The sequence below is a fragment of the Dama dama genome, chromosome 6 (assembly GCF_033118175.1).
Source record: "Dama dama isolate Ldn47 chromosome 6, ASM3311817v1, whole genome shotgun sequence".
NCBI lineage: Eukaryota > Metazoa > Chordata > Mammalia > Artiodactyla > Cervidae > Dama > Dama dama.
In genome coordinates, this window is record NC_083686.1 from 4304157 (window position 1) to 4323128 (window position 18972).

The 18972-nt window shown below is 56.2% G+C and overlaps 1 protein-coding gene across 2 annotated transcripts in view; it reads right to left on the reverse strand.

The window, feature by feature from the left end:
- The window catches only part of TBC1D14 (TBC1 domain family member 14), a 102742-nt gene extending 84920 nt beyond the window's left edge, over positions 1-17822 (reverse strand). Inside the window, exons 1-2 of one of the 2 annotated variants that reach the window (XM_061145443.1) lie at positions 17784-17822; positions 6566-7301 (exon numbers count right to left, since the gene is read on the reverse strand). In XM_061145443.1, the coding sequence (XP_061001426.1) occupies positions 6566-7284 (719 nt within the window). In that variant the 5' untranslated portion in view covers positions 7285-7301; positions 17784-17822. Of the gene's footprint in view, positions 1-6565; positions 7302-17162; positions 17301-17783 lie in introns of those variants that run through there. The other variant, XM_061145442.1, reaches the window with a different exon arrangement.
- Positions 17823-18972: the final 1150 nt, after the last annotated feature.

Below are 18972 nucleotides of genomic sequence, written 5' to 3' on the forward strand. Positions count from 1 at the left end.
GCCAGATCGAAGTCATCAAGAATACAGGCAAAGTATTAAACAGATCGCTGCTTATTATTAAACAGTGATTGATATTATCGATATGACTATTGATATTATTATAATCGCTGCTTAGTATTGAACAGCGGGAAGCTGCTGAATAGACAGGGAGCTCAGCTCGGAGCTCTGAGATGACCTGAGAGGTGGGACGGCGGGTGGCGGGGGAGGGAGGCTCATACACAGATAGACATGTAGCTGATTCACTGGGCTGTATAGCAGAACCTAACACAACACTGTAAGGCAATTATCCTTCAGTTAAAAAGAATACTGGCAAGCAGATGTTACAGAAAGTCCTAGTTACAATGTTACACTTCAATTTACTGACACTAATTCTAACATGGTCAAAGCAGCAGTCAGGCAAAAAGTAAATAAACAGACACTGACAGGCCTGCCATGGGCCAGGCACTTCACAGGCATGTACATTTCCTCCCCTTTAACCCCAGCAACCTTCTGAAGCATGAACTTCGGTTTCCCAGAAAAGAAGCCTAAGCTCAGAGTCCAAATCCCGGACTATCTTTGTACCCCGTGAAGCTACGCAACCACCTCTTGCTGCAGTCTCCTCCCCTAGGGGAGAGAATTATCACAGTACTCACCTGAATCCACTGGTTTTCAGCACAGGATACAGAAACCACTCTAGGAATTTTAAGCAGAAAGGGATTTAACTCAAGGAATTAGACGATTTCCAATCGCTGTTAAGGGCTGAAGCAGCTGGCTCTGAACTGGGCCCCCTGAGCAAGACAGGACTGACGCACCGTGGCAGCGGTCACATCCAAGCTGCCACGGGAAGGACCGAGTTTGAGGGAGCGACAGGGTCACCGCGACAGGGTCCACCGCGACGGGACGCAGGACACAGCCCCCACCCCCCGCAGCTGCTGCCACACGGTCAGGGAGTGGACACCGGGTGATGCTGCAGGCAAGGCTCACATCTCTGTGACATCACGAGACAGCAGGAAACAGCCCAAGGGGGAAGAAAAACGGTCTCCGCCTAAGTTCTGTCTCACATCTTTCATAAATGGGACCTAATTCCTGCCGGGAGCCCTAGCTGCAAGCGACTAGGGAAATACACATTTTTAACTCTCGGGCTTCCCCAGGGCAGGAAGGCCCCCTAGGAGGATGAACAAGCCAGCACACAGCATCTAACACCCGCCCTCTACCCTGCAGTAGTTGAAGATCAAACCAAGTGGCCACATGGAGGGGCTGGGAACAGCGCCCGGCAGGCCCTGCACTCTGCCTGCTCCCCCTGCGCCAGGGCTCTGGCCACCATGTGTCTCTGGTTCCCGCTCACCTCCCTCATCAGAAAGCCAGGAGCAAACGTGTTCCTTAGCACTGCCCAGGTTGCCTTTCAAATGAATAAATCCCCAAAGCCTAGACCAGTACAGGAACTAAAATTTCAGTTGCGCACACTCATGCTGAGTTAAAGTGCCCACAGAAAGATTTAATTCTCAGTCCAGTGCTTGCGAGCTTTTTTAGATGGCAGACCCTTTTTAAAAAGAGCAACCTTAGGTGAAACCCAACAAAAGCAAGAGAGCGGGCCCAGGAGCCCACACCCTCACACTGGGTGTGTGCTCTGCCCAGAGGTGCCCCTGCGTGACCTCGTTTCACCCCCACGCCCACTCTTTACAGGAGGTACAGTCAACCCCCGTCACCCAGCACACCCTGGGATCACAGAGGTTAATGAAGTTTCTGGAGGTCACACCAGTCAAAAATGGCTGAGCAGAGGTTCAAACTGGCGTCAGAGCAGCTCTGGCTCTCACCCACCAGCGCCTTCTGTCTCCAGCTCCGAGTCACAACTCGGTGCCAGGGCAAACCACACACAGAGCGCAGCCCTGAGGAGCTCTTGGCCAGGTCAGGAAGCAGAGCAGAAAAACGTATCATCACAGTCCTTTAAGCCCAGCCAGGTGCCCCACGCCTCCCGGCTGCCCACAGGTGATTCCCTCTGCTCCACGTGGGCACTTGGCACGCTCCTCTCACCCTTTGAATGCAGTGCCAGCATCTCTTCTAGGCAGGGCACACTCCGATCACCTCTCCTGAGAGCTTTACGAAGGGCTGTGTGAAAGGAGATGGACCCCACCTGCCAGGCCGGAGCAGAGCCGTCAGCCCCGGGCCTCACAGACACCCCAACCCTGTCTCCCGCACAAGGCAAGCGTGTGCCCAGCGCTCTCGTGCTGCTGCCAGCTCTCTGGAGGAAGGCTCCGGTGCAGTCTGGGCTCAGAGGACCCCTCAACACCGTCCCTCTCGTCTACACAAGATCAGAGTCCTGCTCGACACACACCACAGCAGTGGAAGGCCACCAACGCTTTATCGTAACGTTAAACGGAGCCAAAGAGGTGAAAACCCTTCAGTCGTGTCTGACTCTTTGCGACCCCATAGACTATATAGGCCATGGAATTCTCCAGGCCAGAATACTGGAGTGGGTAGCCTTTCTCTTCTCCAGGGGATCTTCCCAACCCAGGGATCGAACCAGGGTCTCCTGCATTGCAGGTGGATTTTTTCCCAGCTGAGCCACCAGGGAAGCCCAAGAATACTGGAGTGGGTAGCCTATCCCTTCTCCAGCGGATCGTCCCGACCCAGGAATTGAACCAGGGTCTCCTGCACTGCAGGCGGACTCTTTACCAACTAAGCCACAAGGGGAGCCTTTAAATGAAGTAAATCTATTAAAATACTGAATCAATGAAAGTAATATCGTAAATCAACTATACTTTAATCTAAAAAATACATACAAAACATCAATAAATTTCCTTCAAAGAAGCAATAAAATACCAACATTTGCAACATGCTAGCTCAGTCGTTCTCAATGGCTGAGTGATTTTTGCCCACTTCTCCTACCCCACCAGCCTGGCCCTCTGGGGACACTCCCAACGGCTGAGGTTATTTCTGATTGTCACACTGGATAGGTGCTACTGACAACTAGCAAGTAGAGGTCAACAGCTTTCAATGAACAGGGTGGATTTCACCACAAAGATTCACCTTCCCAGAGCATCAGCAGAGCCAAAGTGGAGAAATCCCAATTCTTTCCACTAACAGACTGATAAAAGTAAAGCATGATATAGGGATGAGAACTAGAGAACCCATTACAAACCACTTATTAGAAATGACCAAAAAAGAAAGAGAAATGACCATATTTATGTTAGCATCATTGATACCTTCTACTTACAGAGTGCCAGGAAGTGTCCTAGACACTTTACCTTATTTGAGCTCCAAACCTGCATGGTCATTTTATGCCCCACTGACGGCTCAGACAGGTGCAGTAACTTGGCATGGTCATACAGCTATTAAGTAGGCTAGCTCACACTGAACCCAGCCAACCTGACTCCTTTACCAGCACTCCTGACTTCAGCACCCCCGCCAACATGCATGCACACGTGTGCGCGCGCACACACACACACACACACGCATGTCAAGACCCATGCCCCCTGCCCTGCTGTGTGTCAGTCTCCCCCGGGGGCAGCTCCTCTGAGCTCACCCTGAGCTCAGGGTGGAGCCAGCAGCAGAGGTGCTCACTGCAGCCTGTGTGAAGAAAGGGGCAAAGGCACGGACGGGAGCCGGGCCCTGGCTTTGGGGGGCAATGGTCAGCCAGTGCTCCCAGGAGTGCTCCACCCTCATGAGGTGGTCGGGGCACCCACAGGTCAGCCCCCTGAGCACCCGGCTCCCTGAGCGCCTCCACGGCCGCCTCCGAGCCCCAGTCTCCTGACTGGCCTTCCACCACACCGCCCACGGTGCTGTCCACAATAGTGTGGAGAGTGGACTCGGTGAGGACAAGGAGAACAGGCGGCCCAATGGTCCAGAGAGGTGCTGGGTCGAGGGGGGAGAGAGTGGAGAAGCAGGATGACGCGGGGCCCTGGGCTGGGAACCACAAAGGTCCAGCTCCAGCCCCAGCCCTGCCAGCGACAAAAGTGCACACAGTCCCCCGTCCTCTGAGTGCCGCTGTGCGCCAGCCCTCTCCACAATTCACCTGTAAGATGTTGAGTGGGTCCTAAATGTTTTTGGCACACAACTGCCCACCCTTTCTCCCCTCTGGGATTACAGGCTGAAACTCTTCTCTAACACTTAGGAGTCTAGCACAAAAAATTCACTACATTTGGCCCATAAGATCACAATCTTGACTCATCTGTCACTAATATTCCAAAGGTACTTAATAACGGCTCCTAATAACAATATCACAGTCCTCAAAAACAAGGGTAAGGAGACAAGAAGTAAGAAATAAAACGAAGAGGAGATGTCTGATTTCTGTGGCACAAAGCTGAGAAAGATTTTCAAGAAACGATCTGCAGTAATGGACGGCGTCTCCTCTCAAAGGAGCAGGGGCTCCAACACAGACAGTGAGACAAAGCAGGAGACAAAGCGGTCACAGTCAGGATGCTCACAACAAGCAGCAGACTCTTCCAAGTCTGCTCTGTCTGGGTCTGCACCAAGCCTCACACACGGGAGCCCACCGCGTCCCCCAGACCACTGGACGAGGAGGGCCCATCGTACCCACTGTGGAGACCAAGAGGCTGACATGGAAAGCAAATAATGACAACGCAGGTAAGCGGACATAAGCCGGACATCAACGGCCTAACAGGCAGCTGGTGCCAGGCACCTACCCACTGCTGTTTCAGAGACGAGGAAACTCGAGAGAGGGGAAGAAACTTGCTCACGGCCACACAGCAAGAACACGGGTGTGGGTCTGCTGAACTCCAAAGCTAAGCTCTTTCCTCCACGCTCTTTCCCAGCCACCTCTATTTTCGAACCAGGCTTCCCAAATCTGCCAACAACCCCAGGGGATTTCAAAAACCCGTCTCCAAGACATTTTCCCTGAGACTCTGACCCTGGAGCTCTGGGATGGGCCCTGAAGAGCCATAGTTAACAGGCACCCAGATGGTATTTGGGCTTCCCTGGTGGCTTAGGTGGTAAAGACTCTGCCCGCAACATGGGAGACCTGGGTTCGATCCCTGGGTTGGGAAGATCCCCTGGGGAAGGGAAAGGCTACCCACTGCAGTATTCTGACCTGGAGAATTCCATGGACTGTATATTCCATGGGGTTGCAATGAGTCAGACACAAGTGAGTGACTTTCACAGATTGTATTCACAAACAGGCAAAGTTAAAAACTCTGATCTGAGCAAAGGGGATGGTGTGGCCACCCAAACCTGAGCTGCAGTGCACCATCTGAGGGGCCGTGGGTGTCCCCGACAGTTCCTGGGCTCCACCACTGAAGGCGACCGTGGAGTTACCGAGGTCTGGAGCCGGGAATTCTCCTAGGTGTAGAGCAGTGCCCGTCGACGGGCGCATCATGGAGAAGAGGTGCCCCATGAAACCAGAGCCCACGTCGGAGAGCCTTCTCACTCAGGACTGGAGTCAGGCTCATCCAAGACGACCCCCCACTTTGGCTGATGACACAACTGAGGCAGCCATAAGTGGACGCGAATGCCCACGGCCACAGAGGTCTCCAGCTGACTCCAGCCAGCACACCACACCATCTCAAAGGGACACCGCCGAGTGCCCAATGTGGGCTCCGCAACAGGCACGCACGGGGCAGCCGGGCCGACCCCAGAAGCAAGCCCAGCCGCCCGGCCCTCGATCCTGCCCTCCAGGGAGCTGCTGGGGAGCCGACGGCCGCTCCAGGCCCGCTCTCCAGATCCCCCGGCACCTCCTCGCAGCGCTCCACAGTTTGGGAGTTTGTGCCTGCCTGTGTGACTGACTGACGCATCCCCTCCCCACCACCCTCAGTCTGCAAGCCCCCCAGAACCACCACCGTGTTACGCCTGCGCTCCCGGTCAAGAGCAGAGCCCAGGACACACACACGAGGCCCGTGCTAAACGCAAGTGTGAGGCACAAGAGACGGGCAGACGCCGCAGGAGCTGGAGGGGAGCCAGGGGAGTCCAGCATCCCCCGCTCAGCGCCCAGCTGGCGGGCCTCCGTGGGGCAGGGGGGTGGGTGCACGGCCCGCTCCCAGCACAGGCGGGAACGCGTGTGCTGCAGGGCAGTGACCCCGTAAACCTCAGCAGGAGGCCCCGGAGCAGATGCGAACGAAAGAACACTGCCACGCAGGAGTGCAGGGGACACGCTCGGGGCGCCCCGACATACCAGCCCTGGGTCACACCAGCGGGCCCTGGGCTTACTGACTTGATTATTACCCTCACCAGCACCCTTCACTTGGCCCAGGAAACTCCAGTTATCAGCATAAAGGGCCCCTCGGAGGATAAGGGTGACAAAGGGTGCTGACTTAGGAACAGTGGCCACTTACAGGCCACCCTCAGCCACAGTATGTCAGGGGCCGGCGGCCAGGAAGCGATAAGAGACTGTGCCGTGAGCCAGGGCCCCAGGAGTGACAGCCAGCAGTGAGGGATCAAACCGCAGAATCGCCAACAAGCCAGGCCTCCGCCGAGTCCACAGGATGCTGGGCTGCTGGGGACGGACGGCCTGATTATCTGTAGGACAGCATGTGCCCAAAGGGTAGGAAACACGTGACAGGTTTCAGACGGAACAACAAGGCAGCGGGTCTGAATGAACAACCGGGCTCTGCAGGAGAGACGGAGAGCATGTTACCTGCTAAAGAAGTGACTGAACGGCGCCAGGAGTCTCAGCTTCCCCCCCTCCTCCGTTTCGCCGGCACAGTCCCGCTGGGGGTCACGGGGCTCCCTGGTGGAGCTCAAGGTGACATCGGTGAACGGCGGGTCGTCGTCATTCTCCAGGGCCACGATGGCGCTGGAGCTGCTTGTGACCACGAGGTCCAGGATGTCCTCGTTGCTGACAGACAGCGTGGTGGACAGCTCCGTGCCGAGGCTAGACACGCTGCACACCGAGACATTGTCGCTACGCTGCAGGCTCTGGGAGGTGGGGCTGTAGAGCTTCACCGAGTCGTAGCCTGTCCTGGGAAAGGTGGAGGACTTGCGCACGCTCTGCTCCCGCTCGGCGCCGGCGGGAGCCGGGGGCGCGCAGGAGGGCAGCGGGCAGGCACTCTGGCAGGCTCGCTCAGGGACGATCTCCGGCTCAGATGGCTTCCTCCTCACGTGGACCACGCTGCAGGGGACAGGCTCCGGGTTGCCGATCTCGAGGGTAGGAATGCCCGAGTCCACCGATTTAAGGCTGTGCCGATCTTCTAAAGCACTGAGTTTCAGCTTGGGCCCATACTCAGGCAACGAGAGGGACCTGGGTGCCTTGAGAGTCAAGTGTTGCAGGTTCTGAATGTGGTTTCCTGGTCGACTGTCCAGAATGCCCATCAAGGCTACGCCATTTGTAGAGGCGGAAAGGTTTCCATCAGTCATCTTGGTCCAAGGAAAAACTAGAAAAAAAAAAACACAAAAATGGAAATTAAGACAGTGGCTATAAAAGCCAAAGATGCAACTCCTCTGGAGTTCAAATGTTCTGACGCCCCCTTTTAAAAGAGGAATCCTTGAAAAATAAAATTTAAAAAAGCCCCACATACCAAAGTATTAATTCAGGACCAGAAGTGAGAGTTTTAACATACTACTATCACAATATTATAAAGTATCCCACCAATCACAACTGTGGTCCTCAGGACAGCACTGGGAGCAGGAGGGCCGTGCCAGGCGGAGAAAAGGAGTTTTGTTTTCCGTGCTTTTTAAAATGATGAACACGTGATACCTCTTTCAAAAGTATGTGAGTTCATAACCCACACACAAGTCAAGGTGCAACACGTGTGGACAGTATAAAAATTAAGACGTCTCCATCAAGACAGAAAACAAGATGATGCATGTCCGCCAGGTGCGCTGAGACGACCCGGGCCAAAGTGAGCGGTGGCTCCACAGTGTTTGTCCCCTCACTTGGGTCTCCAAGGCAGGGCGTATTACCCACGTCCCCACGCAAGGAAACGAGGCTCGGGTTCAGAAAAGCGTCCGGGGTCATGCTGTCACTTGGTGGCACAGCTGGGATCTACAGGGCTGGCCCCAAAACCAGCCACACCCAGGGGACGAATGGCTCAGTCTGGGGCTATAAAGCCCACGTCAGAAGGCTGGTTCGGTGAAGAAGGATAATCAATAAAGGAAAAAACTAAAGGCCACGAGCCTGGAGGAGACACCTCCAGGATGAGGAGAGTCTGAGCTCCTGGTGACACAGAGGCCCTGCTTATAGTTCTCAGTCTCAGGCGGGGATGAGGGGGCAAGAGGCGCAGTCCTCACGGACTGAGAACCTGGCAAGTTCCGCTATGTTCCTTTCCACTGTCCTTTAAAATATCGAAAACTAAAGAAACCTGCTGGCGCATTTAAATCTGATCCACAGAACAGAACAACATACAGAAGGGATCTCCCGACTCAGACATTCCTGGGTTCTAACCCCAACTCCACGAGACGGCTTGGGAGAATGAAAGAAAGTGCCACAAGAAAGGCTTCAGCAGGCACCGAGCACCCCCTACCCCGAACTCCCACAAGCACTCTGCGGGCGGCTGCCATCATCAAATGGCAAGTTTTGAAGCCTGGTAGTGACACCGATAACCACTCCCTTTCAGGTGTTATTTTAGCTTCTGCAGTGAGTGTCCTGCTCCCCTTCAGGAAGCCTGGCCAGGCCTCTCAATGCCAACTCGGTAAAAAGCACATTCATTAAAAGCAGAAAACAGGGGAGGGGTGATCCCCCTCCTTCCCAGAAACTGAAGGAACCCGTCACACCGCGCAGCACTGGAGCAAAAACAGAAAGAAGGGGCGGGGCCAGGAGCAGAGCACACTGCACACAGCGGCCCAGTGCTAAGGAAGGTTACCGAGCTGTGTGTCGTACTAACTGTTCACCAATTCTCCTTGGCAAGATGGGACCACACTGCACTACACCAAAGCAAGACGGCAAACAAAATGAGAGCTTAATAAAGATGAGATTATAAAGGTGATCACACTAAGTAAAGGGTTTCCCTAACCTCCAGAGCTTGCCTAGTGCCTCAGACGGTAAGGAATCTGCCTGCAATGTGGGAGATTCAGGTTCAGTCCCTGGGTGGGGAAGATCTTCTAGAGAAGGAAATGGCAACCCACTCCAGTATTCCTGCCTGGAGAATTTCATGGACAGAGGAGCCTTGTGGGCTACAAGTCCATGGGATTGCAAAGAGTCAGACACGACTGAGCAACTAACACTTTCAACCTACAGAGCAAAAAGAACCAAAAGGACCTGGGCATCAGCTCACCACATGGAACACATTTTAAATGCTCTGCAGTTCACGTTGCCCTGAATTCCCGGGGCTGCAGCTCCTACCCTGAGTCCCCAGCCACGAGTTCCTCCCAGGCAAGGCCACGGCAAACTGTCCCTGGAACCCTGACTTGGCAAAACTCCCAAACTGAACTACGCTGTCAAACCACAGCATTCACAAGAGGAAGACAAACCTGTGTACAAACTTTAAAGTTCTAACAAAAAATTCTAATTAAAAGGAAAATAGAGCCAGAAACATTTTTAGCACATAGTTAGGAGCTAATCTTTGGCAGTGGCAACGGTGATGAGGATCATCCAGACACCATCAACATTCCAACAGGTCAAACCGACAAAAAAAAAACAAACCCCCAAACACAGAAGGACACACAAGCAGAGCTGAGACCCTCTGGTAGGCCCAACGGAAACTCTCCCGACTTGCTAGTGTGGGAGACACTTAACCTTTCTGAGCCTCAACTCCCCTCCTGCCCAGGAGTGAAATGGGGCAACACCATGAGACTCAGGGGCAGGCCTCTGGACAAGGGAAGGGAGGGGCCTCGGTGAAACACAGCATACCTGCATCTGACACCTAGTAGGTGCCCCTACTTCAGCCCACAGACAGCGGACACACACTGGGGGGAAAGGGGGTGGTGGAGTGACTTTAAACTGGCATTTTGACACGAGGACAGGAACAGTGACCAAGTGTGCTAAGGGAACCCAAGGCCCCTGCTCCTCCATTGCCAAGACGGAAGCCCAGGGAAGAGAAGAACAGGTGGGACGGAGCCCAAAGCCGCCTGGCAGCGGCCCGTCCCACAGCCTCTCTGCTCTGTCTCAGGGCCACTGGAGCAGCCCCAGGGCCTCTCCTAGGGAGAAGCTGAGGGGCCTCTGAGGCTCCAAGGGTTCCAGGTCCAGTTTAAGTTCCTGAAACCTGCAAAACAGCCTCAGAGAACAGACTCTGGAAAAAGAAACTTAAAAGGGGAAAAAGTCCTTCCGCTTGCGACATCCTCTAAGACCGAACTCTGTGAGGACCAAGCCACCTGCCCTCAAGCCCTTCCACCTGGGGCCGGCCAAGCACAAAGCGAAGCCACACTCTGAGCACCTGCCTTCTGACGGGGCCTGCGGGGGAGGCCGCACAAAGAAAGGGCGTGCTTCCGAGAGAGGCGGCGGGGTGGACGCTGGAAGGCGGCCAGCAGGCAGCTGCCCATGGCTGGCCTCCAAGTCACACATTTTCTCAAGACAGAGGAAGCCTCGACTCCGCGGGCCGGCGCCAGGCCCCCGGGACCCGTACCCCGCCAGCCCCGCCAGTCTTGGGCTGTCAGCTCGCCTCTCTCAACACCCACCGCCCCGGTGACTCTGTCCCCTGCTCGGCCACCAGCGCCCTGGGTGTACGTGTCCCCGGAGACCGAGCATGCCCCTAAGGCTGCTCCTCTGAGAAGCCTTCCCCACCCCCTCGGCCCCCAGGAAGCTGCAGGCCCTCCTTTCTCTGGGGCTCCTTGTGGCTGCACCCCACTTTCAGCAGTTCCGGGGTCCCCTCCCCGGGCTCCCGAGCTGCAGGCAAGGCACCTGGATGTTGATGCCTGGGCAAACGCCTCCAACGGTGAAGAATGAGAAAACCTATCTGCTGAATTAAGTATTCCCGACGACTAGATTCTAGCTGTGGGCAGGCGTCAGGGGCCGGCCATCCAAGAAACCTCTGTTGGGAGCTGGGTTGTGTTTCCACAACAAGGTGGGCAGGGGAGCTCACGCAAGAGAAGCAAATGCAACCACGCTCTCCCAGCAAAGTGTGTGGATGGCAGACCCAGCACGTGAGCGATGACCGTCCGCACCGTGTTGCCTGCTAGACTAGACGGCAAGGGTTGACACGCTCGACCTTTGACGGCTCAGGACAGCAAAACAAAACTTCCCTCTGCAGCCCTTTCCCAAAGTCACACATGACCCCTCGTGCTGCGGGCGTCACAGCATGCGACCTGGGCTCTCGGCATCCCCAGGCACAGCCTGGCACCAGAGGCCAGCCTGACCATGAGCAGCCATCGCCACCCGCGGGAGAGAAACACACAAGCCTTCAAGCACAGGTAAGAGGACGGCTTTTTATTCCAGGTGGCAAGGCCACCAGAATTTTCTTTACCTGCCAGAAACTGAGTCTGAAGGAAACAAAGAGGCAAAGGGCCTCCCCGAGAGGCTGGAACAACCTCACTCCACCAGGGGCCCATCTTTAGTTTAACACAAGTCAAGAGAGTGGACAGTAGCTCTACCGGTGACTCAGAACAAGGCGTTGGAAAACAAGTCTGTCTAGAAGCAACAGTTTAATTTTCTTCTCCTTACAAAGTAACAGCACTAAAACCAACTCTTCATAAATACAGAAAAAAAAAAAAAAACAGTTCATGAAACCACAACTAAATGATTTAGTTATATCCCCAGGGGGGAAAAAAACCCACCCCCAGGTGGCCTCCGGGAGAAGCCGTTCTGCCCATCCATGCACACATCCTCTGAGCTCGTCCCCCATGGCTCCTTCCCGTCCACAGGGCGTGTGCCACACGCGGCCTCCCGTCCCGCCTCCTCTCCGGATACCACAGGGAAGAGCGGCCCCCTCACGCTCCCATCCCACCGGGACGGCTCTGCGACCCCCGACCTGCCAGGGAGGGGCACTCCAATTCACTGCCAAGCTTCCCACCAATCCAGCCCTGCCGCTGATTTCCATATACACAGAGCTCCTTTCTGTCAGCCACGGTCTAAGGGCAAATCTGTCACAGATCCGAAGTTTCAGGAGGGCAGGCTCTAGGCCTGCAAGTCCGGACAACACCAGCTGTTGCTATTTAGTCGCTCAGTCATGTCTGACTCTCTGCGACCCCATGGTCTGGAGCCCGCCAGGCTCCTCTGTCCATGCGATTCTGCAGGCAGGAATACTGGAGTGGGTTTCCATGCCCTCCTCCAGGGGATGGATCTTCCCGACCCAGATCATCACCATAAAACTACAATCTCATGAGCACCAGGCACTGTTGGACGCTCTTAACACACCAGTCTGTTCTAGGGCCCTCAACAGTCCTCTGTGCCAGGTACTAAGCCCACTGCACAGATGGGGAAACTGAGGCACAGAGACTACCCAGGTCTCCACTTGGATGCGGCAGCACCTGGGGCTTGAGCCCAAGGCTGCGACCCCGCAGCCCTCAGTAAGCTCTGCTCCTTGCAGCCCTAATGCAGACATCGAGCACCTCCTCAAATCCTCACCCCTCCGGCGAAAGAGCAGGATTTCACAGAGGGGAATGATGACACTGAGCTTGCTGAGTCAGATGTGGGTGCCTGCCCAAGGTTTCACATGCAGGAACCCCCAACACTTCTCTCTCCAATGCCCACGTCACCCTACTGAAGGCGTCTCCAGGGTCCTTCATGTCTCCCGGGGAGGATTCTGGTGGGACCGCCAGGCTCCCCACAGGAGTGGCTCACCCAGGCCTTCCCCTCGAGCCTCGATGTAACATCAGGGAGAACCCACTGACACCTCCCATGAGAATCAGGCTGTTCAGGACTTCCTTGGTGGTCCAGTGGTTAAGAATCCACCTGCCAATGCAGGGGATAGGAGTTTGAGCCTTAGCCTGGGAGCTAAAATCCAATGCTGCAGGGCAACTAAACCCATGCCACTACTGAATCCATGCACCCTAGAGCCTGTGTCCCACAACAAGAAAATCCACTGCGATGAGAAGCCCATGCCCCACAACTAGAGAGAAACCCCCACTCTCCACAACTAGAGAGAGCCCACACGTAGCAACGACAACGCAGCACAGCCATAAATAAATAAAAATTTTAAAATACGTATTTTAAAATAAAAAAAAGAACCAGATTGTTCTGTAAAGGTTTCCCAAGCACCAACCGCTGTGAGTCCCTTTCTCTTTTTAATTCAAGCCCTGGCCTAGCCAGAAAGGAGCCTGAAAAGAAAGGCACAGGCTGTTCAGGACCTCAAGGGCCTCCGCACAATGAACCCGAGCAGCCACCTCCGCGCACCAGTGGGTGCTGCGTGTTGGGCACTAAGACCAGTGTCTACACCCACCATCTGTGGTCTCTGCTGCCTCCACAGCAACCCCCGGGGCTGAGAACACCAACATCACCATCTCACAGGCAAGATGGAGGCCCCGACGGAACACAGGCGGAGTGGTCCTGCGCGGGCTCACCTGGATCTGCCTCTAAGGTGCTTATTACTGTCTCCACTGCTGCACAAGCAAGCCAAAAACAATGGAGCAATGTGCGTTACACAGGATGGGCAAGTTGGGACTTCCCTGGCAGTCCAGTGGTTAAGACTCCGTGCTTCTACTATGGGAATCATGGGTTTAATTCCTGGTCAGGGAACTAAAATCCCGCATGCCAAGAGGTGAAGCCAAAACACACACACACACACACAGACCGTGAAAGGCAACTAGAAAAGTAGTTTGTTAGTCAAATAAGTTACTCTTCAGGATAAAAACAACCCTCAAAAAGAATTTTCTAGAAGCCCGATGTATTTCTCTGAAGGGTGAATGGCAACTCTGAGGCACCTGGAACTCAACACAATGTAAGTTAGTAAGTTTCCGTCCAGCAGCAAACAAGGTGGAAACTGCTGTTAACCTGTTGAGGCTCCTCAAAGGCTCCTTCCCAACCCTAAGAAGCAGATATTTCACTTAAACCTTTAAACCCAAAGGTAGTTGGGTTTAAAAGGCACAGGTGGGACATTTTAGATTCAGGACGCTCAGTGCACAGGGTGGTTGACCCACTAGCCCAAAATGTTTCAGCTTCATACAGTGATTTACCAAAACTAATCCTCATAAGGACCTGAAAAGTGACTGGGAGGCAACTGACGGCGTAGGAAGACAGACCACTCAGCAAGGCCAACACAGTTTATAACCTTAATTATTAATATGGTAAACAATTTACTGAACATTTGCCATAGACCAAACATATTAGGGGGCTTCCTTTGTGGCTCAGCTGGTAAAGAATCTCCCTGCAATGCAGGAGACCTGGGCTTGATCGCTGGGTTGGGAAGAACCCCTGGAGAAGGGAAAGGCTACCCACTTCAGTATTCTGGCCTGGAGAAATCCATGGACTGTATGGTCCATGGGGTCGCAAAGAGTTGGACACGTCTGAGCAACTTTCACACACATATACCTAAGTATATTAGGAGCTATCGCATTCTCTAACCATCACAAGCCTGCCAAGTACACCGAAGAAGTGGAGATTCAGAGAGGCTGAGTGACTTACCCAAGGTCACACAGCAAGAGAAACGGGATGCAAACCAGGTTCTGACATCAAAGTCCATACCTGGCTTGCTGGAGTGCTTAAGAACACAGATCCTAAACACTGATAATCGAAGATAAAACCAACAATATTTAGACTTTTCCGTGTACTTCAACAGAAAGTTTTAAAAAGAAAATACACAAGGGGAAAAGATAATGCAGGTTCTGGAGGCAGACTGCCTAGGTTCAAGTCCTGGCTCCTCCACTTACCAGCTGGGTGACCCTGGATTAGTTTAACTTCTCTGTGCCTTAATTTCCACCTAGTAGGAGGGGGACGACAACAGGCCCTATCTCATTAGGCAGTTGACAAGATGGGGGGAAGATATCCATGTAAAGCCTTTAGAATCAAGCCTTAGAAGATGCCTGCTGGTGTTACTCTTCCTTGGGCACCCAGCTCAGGCCCACTATTTTAGCAACTCGTTTGCATAAACAAGCCCAGGCACAGGCAGTCTGCAAGGCCTCACTCTACGCCTTCCGCCTGCCTCCAACATCCTCCTCACACCTTTGCTGCAGGCACTGAGCCTAGCTCTCAGCTTCCCCACCTGTCCAATGAGGCGATTAGCCCAGCCCGTCTACCTGAGGTCCTTCTAACCTGACAGTCTAGAAGTCTAAACCCAGGCCCTAGAAACTTTATACCCTCCCTGAAACAAACATGAACAGACAACACATACCCACGTGCCTAAAATCCCCTCTCCCGTATTATGTATAAACGCCTGTTAGGATGACAAATCTTCTCCGAGGTCTCAAAGCTCCACGGGCGCCCATGACATGCGGGGCATGCATCCTCGGTGCTGAGGGTGGGGACATGACAGTCAGAAGCTCTGACCAAGGGAGGACAGATTCCAAAACAAGCTGTTGCTCTGACAAGCTGAGTCCACTCTATAAAGGTGTTCAGCAGAGCACAAGCAAGGGCAAGTGGAGGGAAGACGGACAGGAATTCACCTGCTGGACAGAGGGGAGAAGGGCAGTGGGAGGGAGTGATGGAGAAGTGGAGGGTGGAGAGGCAGAGAGAGGGTGCCTGAGGGGAAGGGCACGGAGGCCAGGTGAGGCGGTGCTGATGCAGAACCTGAGAGGAGCGCTGGGGGCAGACTGCAAAAACTCCGCTTCCCGAGCCCAGAGTAAGCCCAGCCCAGCAGCGCTGAGCAGGGACCTGCCAGGACTTGCCAGGATCACGAAGGACACTAAGATGAGCAGCATCTGGCCCCGACACCTAACTATTTGAATCTCATCCGTGCCTCTCTCCAGCTGTCCAGCTGCATGACCCCGAAACAGTTAGTGTGCCTCTTTGATGTTTCCCAAAGGGTGTATTCACTCAATAACCCTGAGGCCCAAGGACACGGGCAGCGTCTCACTAGGGCTGGAAATCAGGGGCTCGGAGTCCACAGTCTCAAGAGGTCAAACATACCACAACCAAGACAGGAGTAAGACAGAACTGGTCGGGGGGAGCGGGGTAGGAGCACCCCAGTTAAAGAGGGGAGGTGTGAAGTTGGGAAGAAGTCATAGCCAAACATGAGACCCGGCTGGTCCTGGCCAGGTAAACCAGGCAGGAGGAAGCCACGGCTGTAGTCCATACCGGGGACCTCACCGTGGCCAGCAGCAACCACCCCCTACAAAGGCAGCCACGACAACGGGGTGAGGTGCCCACATCGCCCAGACACGGGCCCAAGACACCAACACCCCCTCCTCCGCCAGTCTGCGGCCGCGCAGGGAGCCTGCCGCACACAGAACTTTCCAAAGCTTCCACGTCCATGCTGGAGCACACGGTGCCAAAGCTGTCTGGAAACAGACGTGGTCTCCCGGGGCCAGGCAAACAGCCGGCCGCCCAACTGCCCGCGGCCCAGCCCGCCGCTTCCTGGAGGAGCCGCCCCCACCCTCTCCTCGCCCCCCACCTGCAGGACGACGGCAGTCGCGATGGGATGCAGCCCTGACCCGGGTCTGAAGCTGAGGGGCTGCAGCCCAAGGGCGCGGGTCTCCGAAGAAGAAGGGAGTCCCTGGCCTGGGCAACGGGGTCCCAAGAGAAAGGGTGGAGAACAAGGACACGAGAAGCAAGGGGGCAGAAACTCCGAGGTGGAGGGGGTTCCGGGGGGTCTCCAAAGTGGACGGGGCCCCGGGGCTCAGGGACTCTGAGGTGGAGGGGGTTCCGGGAGGCTCCGAGGTGGGGGAGGGGGTCCCGGGGCTCAGGGACTCTGAGGTGGAGGGGGTTCCGGGGGGAGCCGAGGTAGGGAGTCCCGGGGCTCAGGGACTCTGAGGTGGAAGAGGTTCCGGGGGGCTCCGAAGTGGACGGGGCCCCGGGGCTCAGGGACACTGAGGTGGAAGGGGTCCCGGGGGGCTCAGGGACTCTGAGGTGGCGGGATCCCGGGGCTCAGGGACTCTGAGGTGGAAGGGGTCCCCAGGCTCAGGGACCCTGAAGTGCAGGGGGTCCCGGGGCTCTCGCGGGTCGGGGGAGCGGTTCCGCGCGCCGAACCGGCTCCTCTCCCGCCCTGGAGCCCGGCGCGTCTGAGGGGGAAAACTTTCCGTCAAGTTCCGGAAACGGAGCGGGTCGGGGCGCGCGTCTCACCGAGGAGCGGTGCTTCCAGCGCCCCACGGGCTCCCCCGGGCGCGGGAAGGAGCGGCGGCGAGGGGTGAGGCCAGGCTGGACGCGCTCCGCCGTGCCTTAGGGCCGCCGCTTCCCCGCTCCGGCCGACGCGGCAGCAGGTGGCAGCGGCCCCGCGCGCGCCCCGGCCCCTTCCCTCCCTCGCGGCCCGGCTCCCGCCGCAGGCCCTCAGTACCGGAGTCAGCGTGGCTCCGACGCCATCCCCCGGGCTCGCGGGCCCGCAGCCCAGGCCCCGCAGGACCCGCAACGTGCGCGGCGAAGACGCTGGGCACTGCAGGCGGCGGGGCGACCAGGCAGGTGCCGGCAAGGAGCCCGCGGCCAACGGCGGCGCGCGCCCTCGCCCCGCCCCAGCGCGCCCCCGCCCCTCCCCAGCGCGCCCCCGCCCCTCCCCAGCGCGCCCCCGCCCCTCCCCAGCGCGCCCCCGCCCCTCCCCAGCGCGCCCCCGCGCCCCCGCGCCGGCCCCGCGCGCCCGCCCTCGCCCCGCCCCGCGTGTCCTCGCCCCGCCCTGCGTGCCCGCCCTCGCCCCGCTACGCCCCGCCCCGCCCCGCCCCCTGCCGGCACAGCGGCTCTTCCGCCCCGGCTGCCGCCCCACCCCCGCCGCGCCGCCGCCGCTCCTCGAGCTCGGCGCTCGTCCCTCTGCCCCTTCTCCGGCCCGCTCGCCCGCTCTCCACAGGCCCCGGGACGGCACTGCCCACCCGTTTCTCTCCCGAAAGCCAAGAGGAGCCGCGAGGGGAGGCCTGAGGGGATCTTTATGCCCACAGAGCCCCCGTGGACACCCACCAGGGGGCCTCCTTACCTGGTCGGCTCCACCCGCGGCCATCTTGGAAGTGGGAAGCGGCTGGGAGGGGGAAGGGGCACGAGCGGGCAGCGACCAGGCGTGGGGAGCCGAGCGGCGGAGCGCATCGATGGGTGGCCCTGCCCACCTCCGGGCAGGTGTGCGGGAGAGGAAGGTCCCGCCCCCCACCTGGCCGCAAGCTGGAGGCCAGGTGGGCAAGATCGGAGCTCGGGCCCGGGACATGGAGCCTTGAGCATATAGCTTTGAGGCCTTCCCGGCCGGACCTTGTCTCTTCATCCCTAAAACGGGCTTGTCTGGTAGTTTTCTTATTGAGCCGGTAGACAGGGCACAGCGCCGCGCCTTCCCAAACTTGCTTGCACTTCTCTATCACCTGCAGATCTTTGAAAATTTTAAAGGCTAGGCCACGCCTCAGACTAACTAAATCACAGTCTCTGAAGGTAAGATACGGTTTTGGAAGCTGCGTAATGTGCAGACAAGTTTAGGAACTGCTGGCCTAGTGTTCATTGCATTATTTCCGTCAGTATTGCAGAATCTAGAGACACGGTCTGTGATCAAAACCGTCACGCAGGACTTCCCTGGCTGTGCAGTGCTTAAGACTTGCCGCTTTCACTGCAGTGGCGCAGGTTGGATCCCTGGTGGGGCTTCCACATGCAGGCTCCCTGCCCCGCCCCCCCCCCCCCCCCCCATTAAAAACAGGTGGTAGAGAGTGGACAAACCTAGACAGCATATTAAAAAACAGAGACATTACTTTGCCGACAAAGGTCCATCTAGTCAAAGCTATGGTATTTCCAGTAGTCATATATGAATGTGAGAGTTGGACAAGAAGGCTGAGCACTGAATTGATGCTTTCCAACTGTGGTGCTGGAGAAGATCTTGAGAGTCCCTTGGACTGTAAGGAGATCAAACCAGTCCATCCTAAAGGAAATCAACCCTGAATATTCATTGGAAGGACTGATGCTGAAGCTGAAGCTCCAATACTTTGGCCACCTGATGTGAAGAGATGACTCATTAGAAAAGATCCTGATTTGGGGAAAGATTGAAGGCAGGAGGAGATGGGGGTGACAGAGGAGGAGATGGTTGGATGGCATCACCGGCTCAATGGACATGAGTTTGAGCAAGCGAAGGACAGGGGAGCCTGGTGTGCTGCAGTCCATGGGGTTGGAAAGAGTCAGACACAGCTGAGCAACTG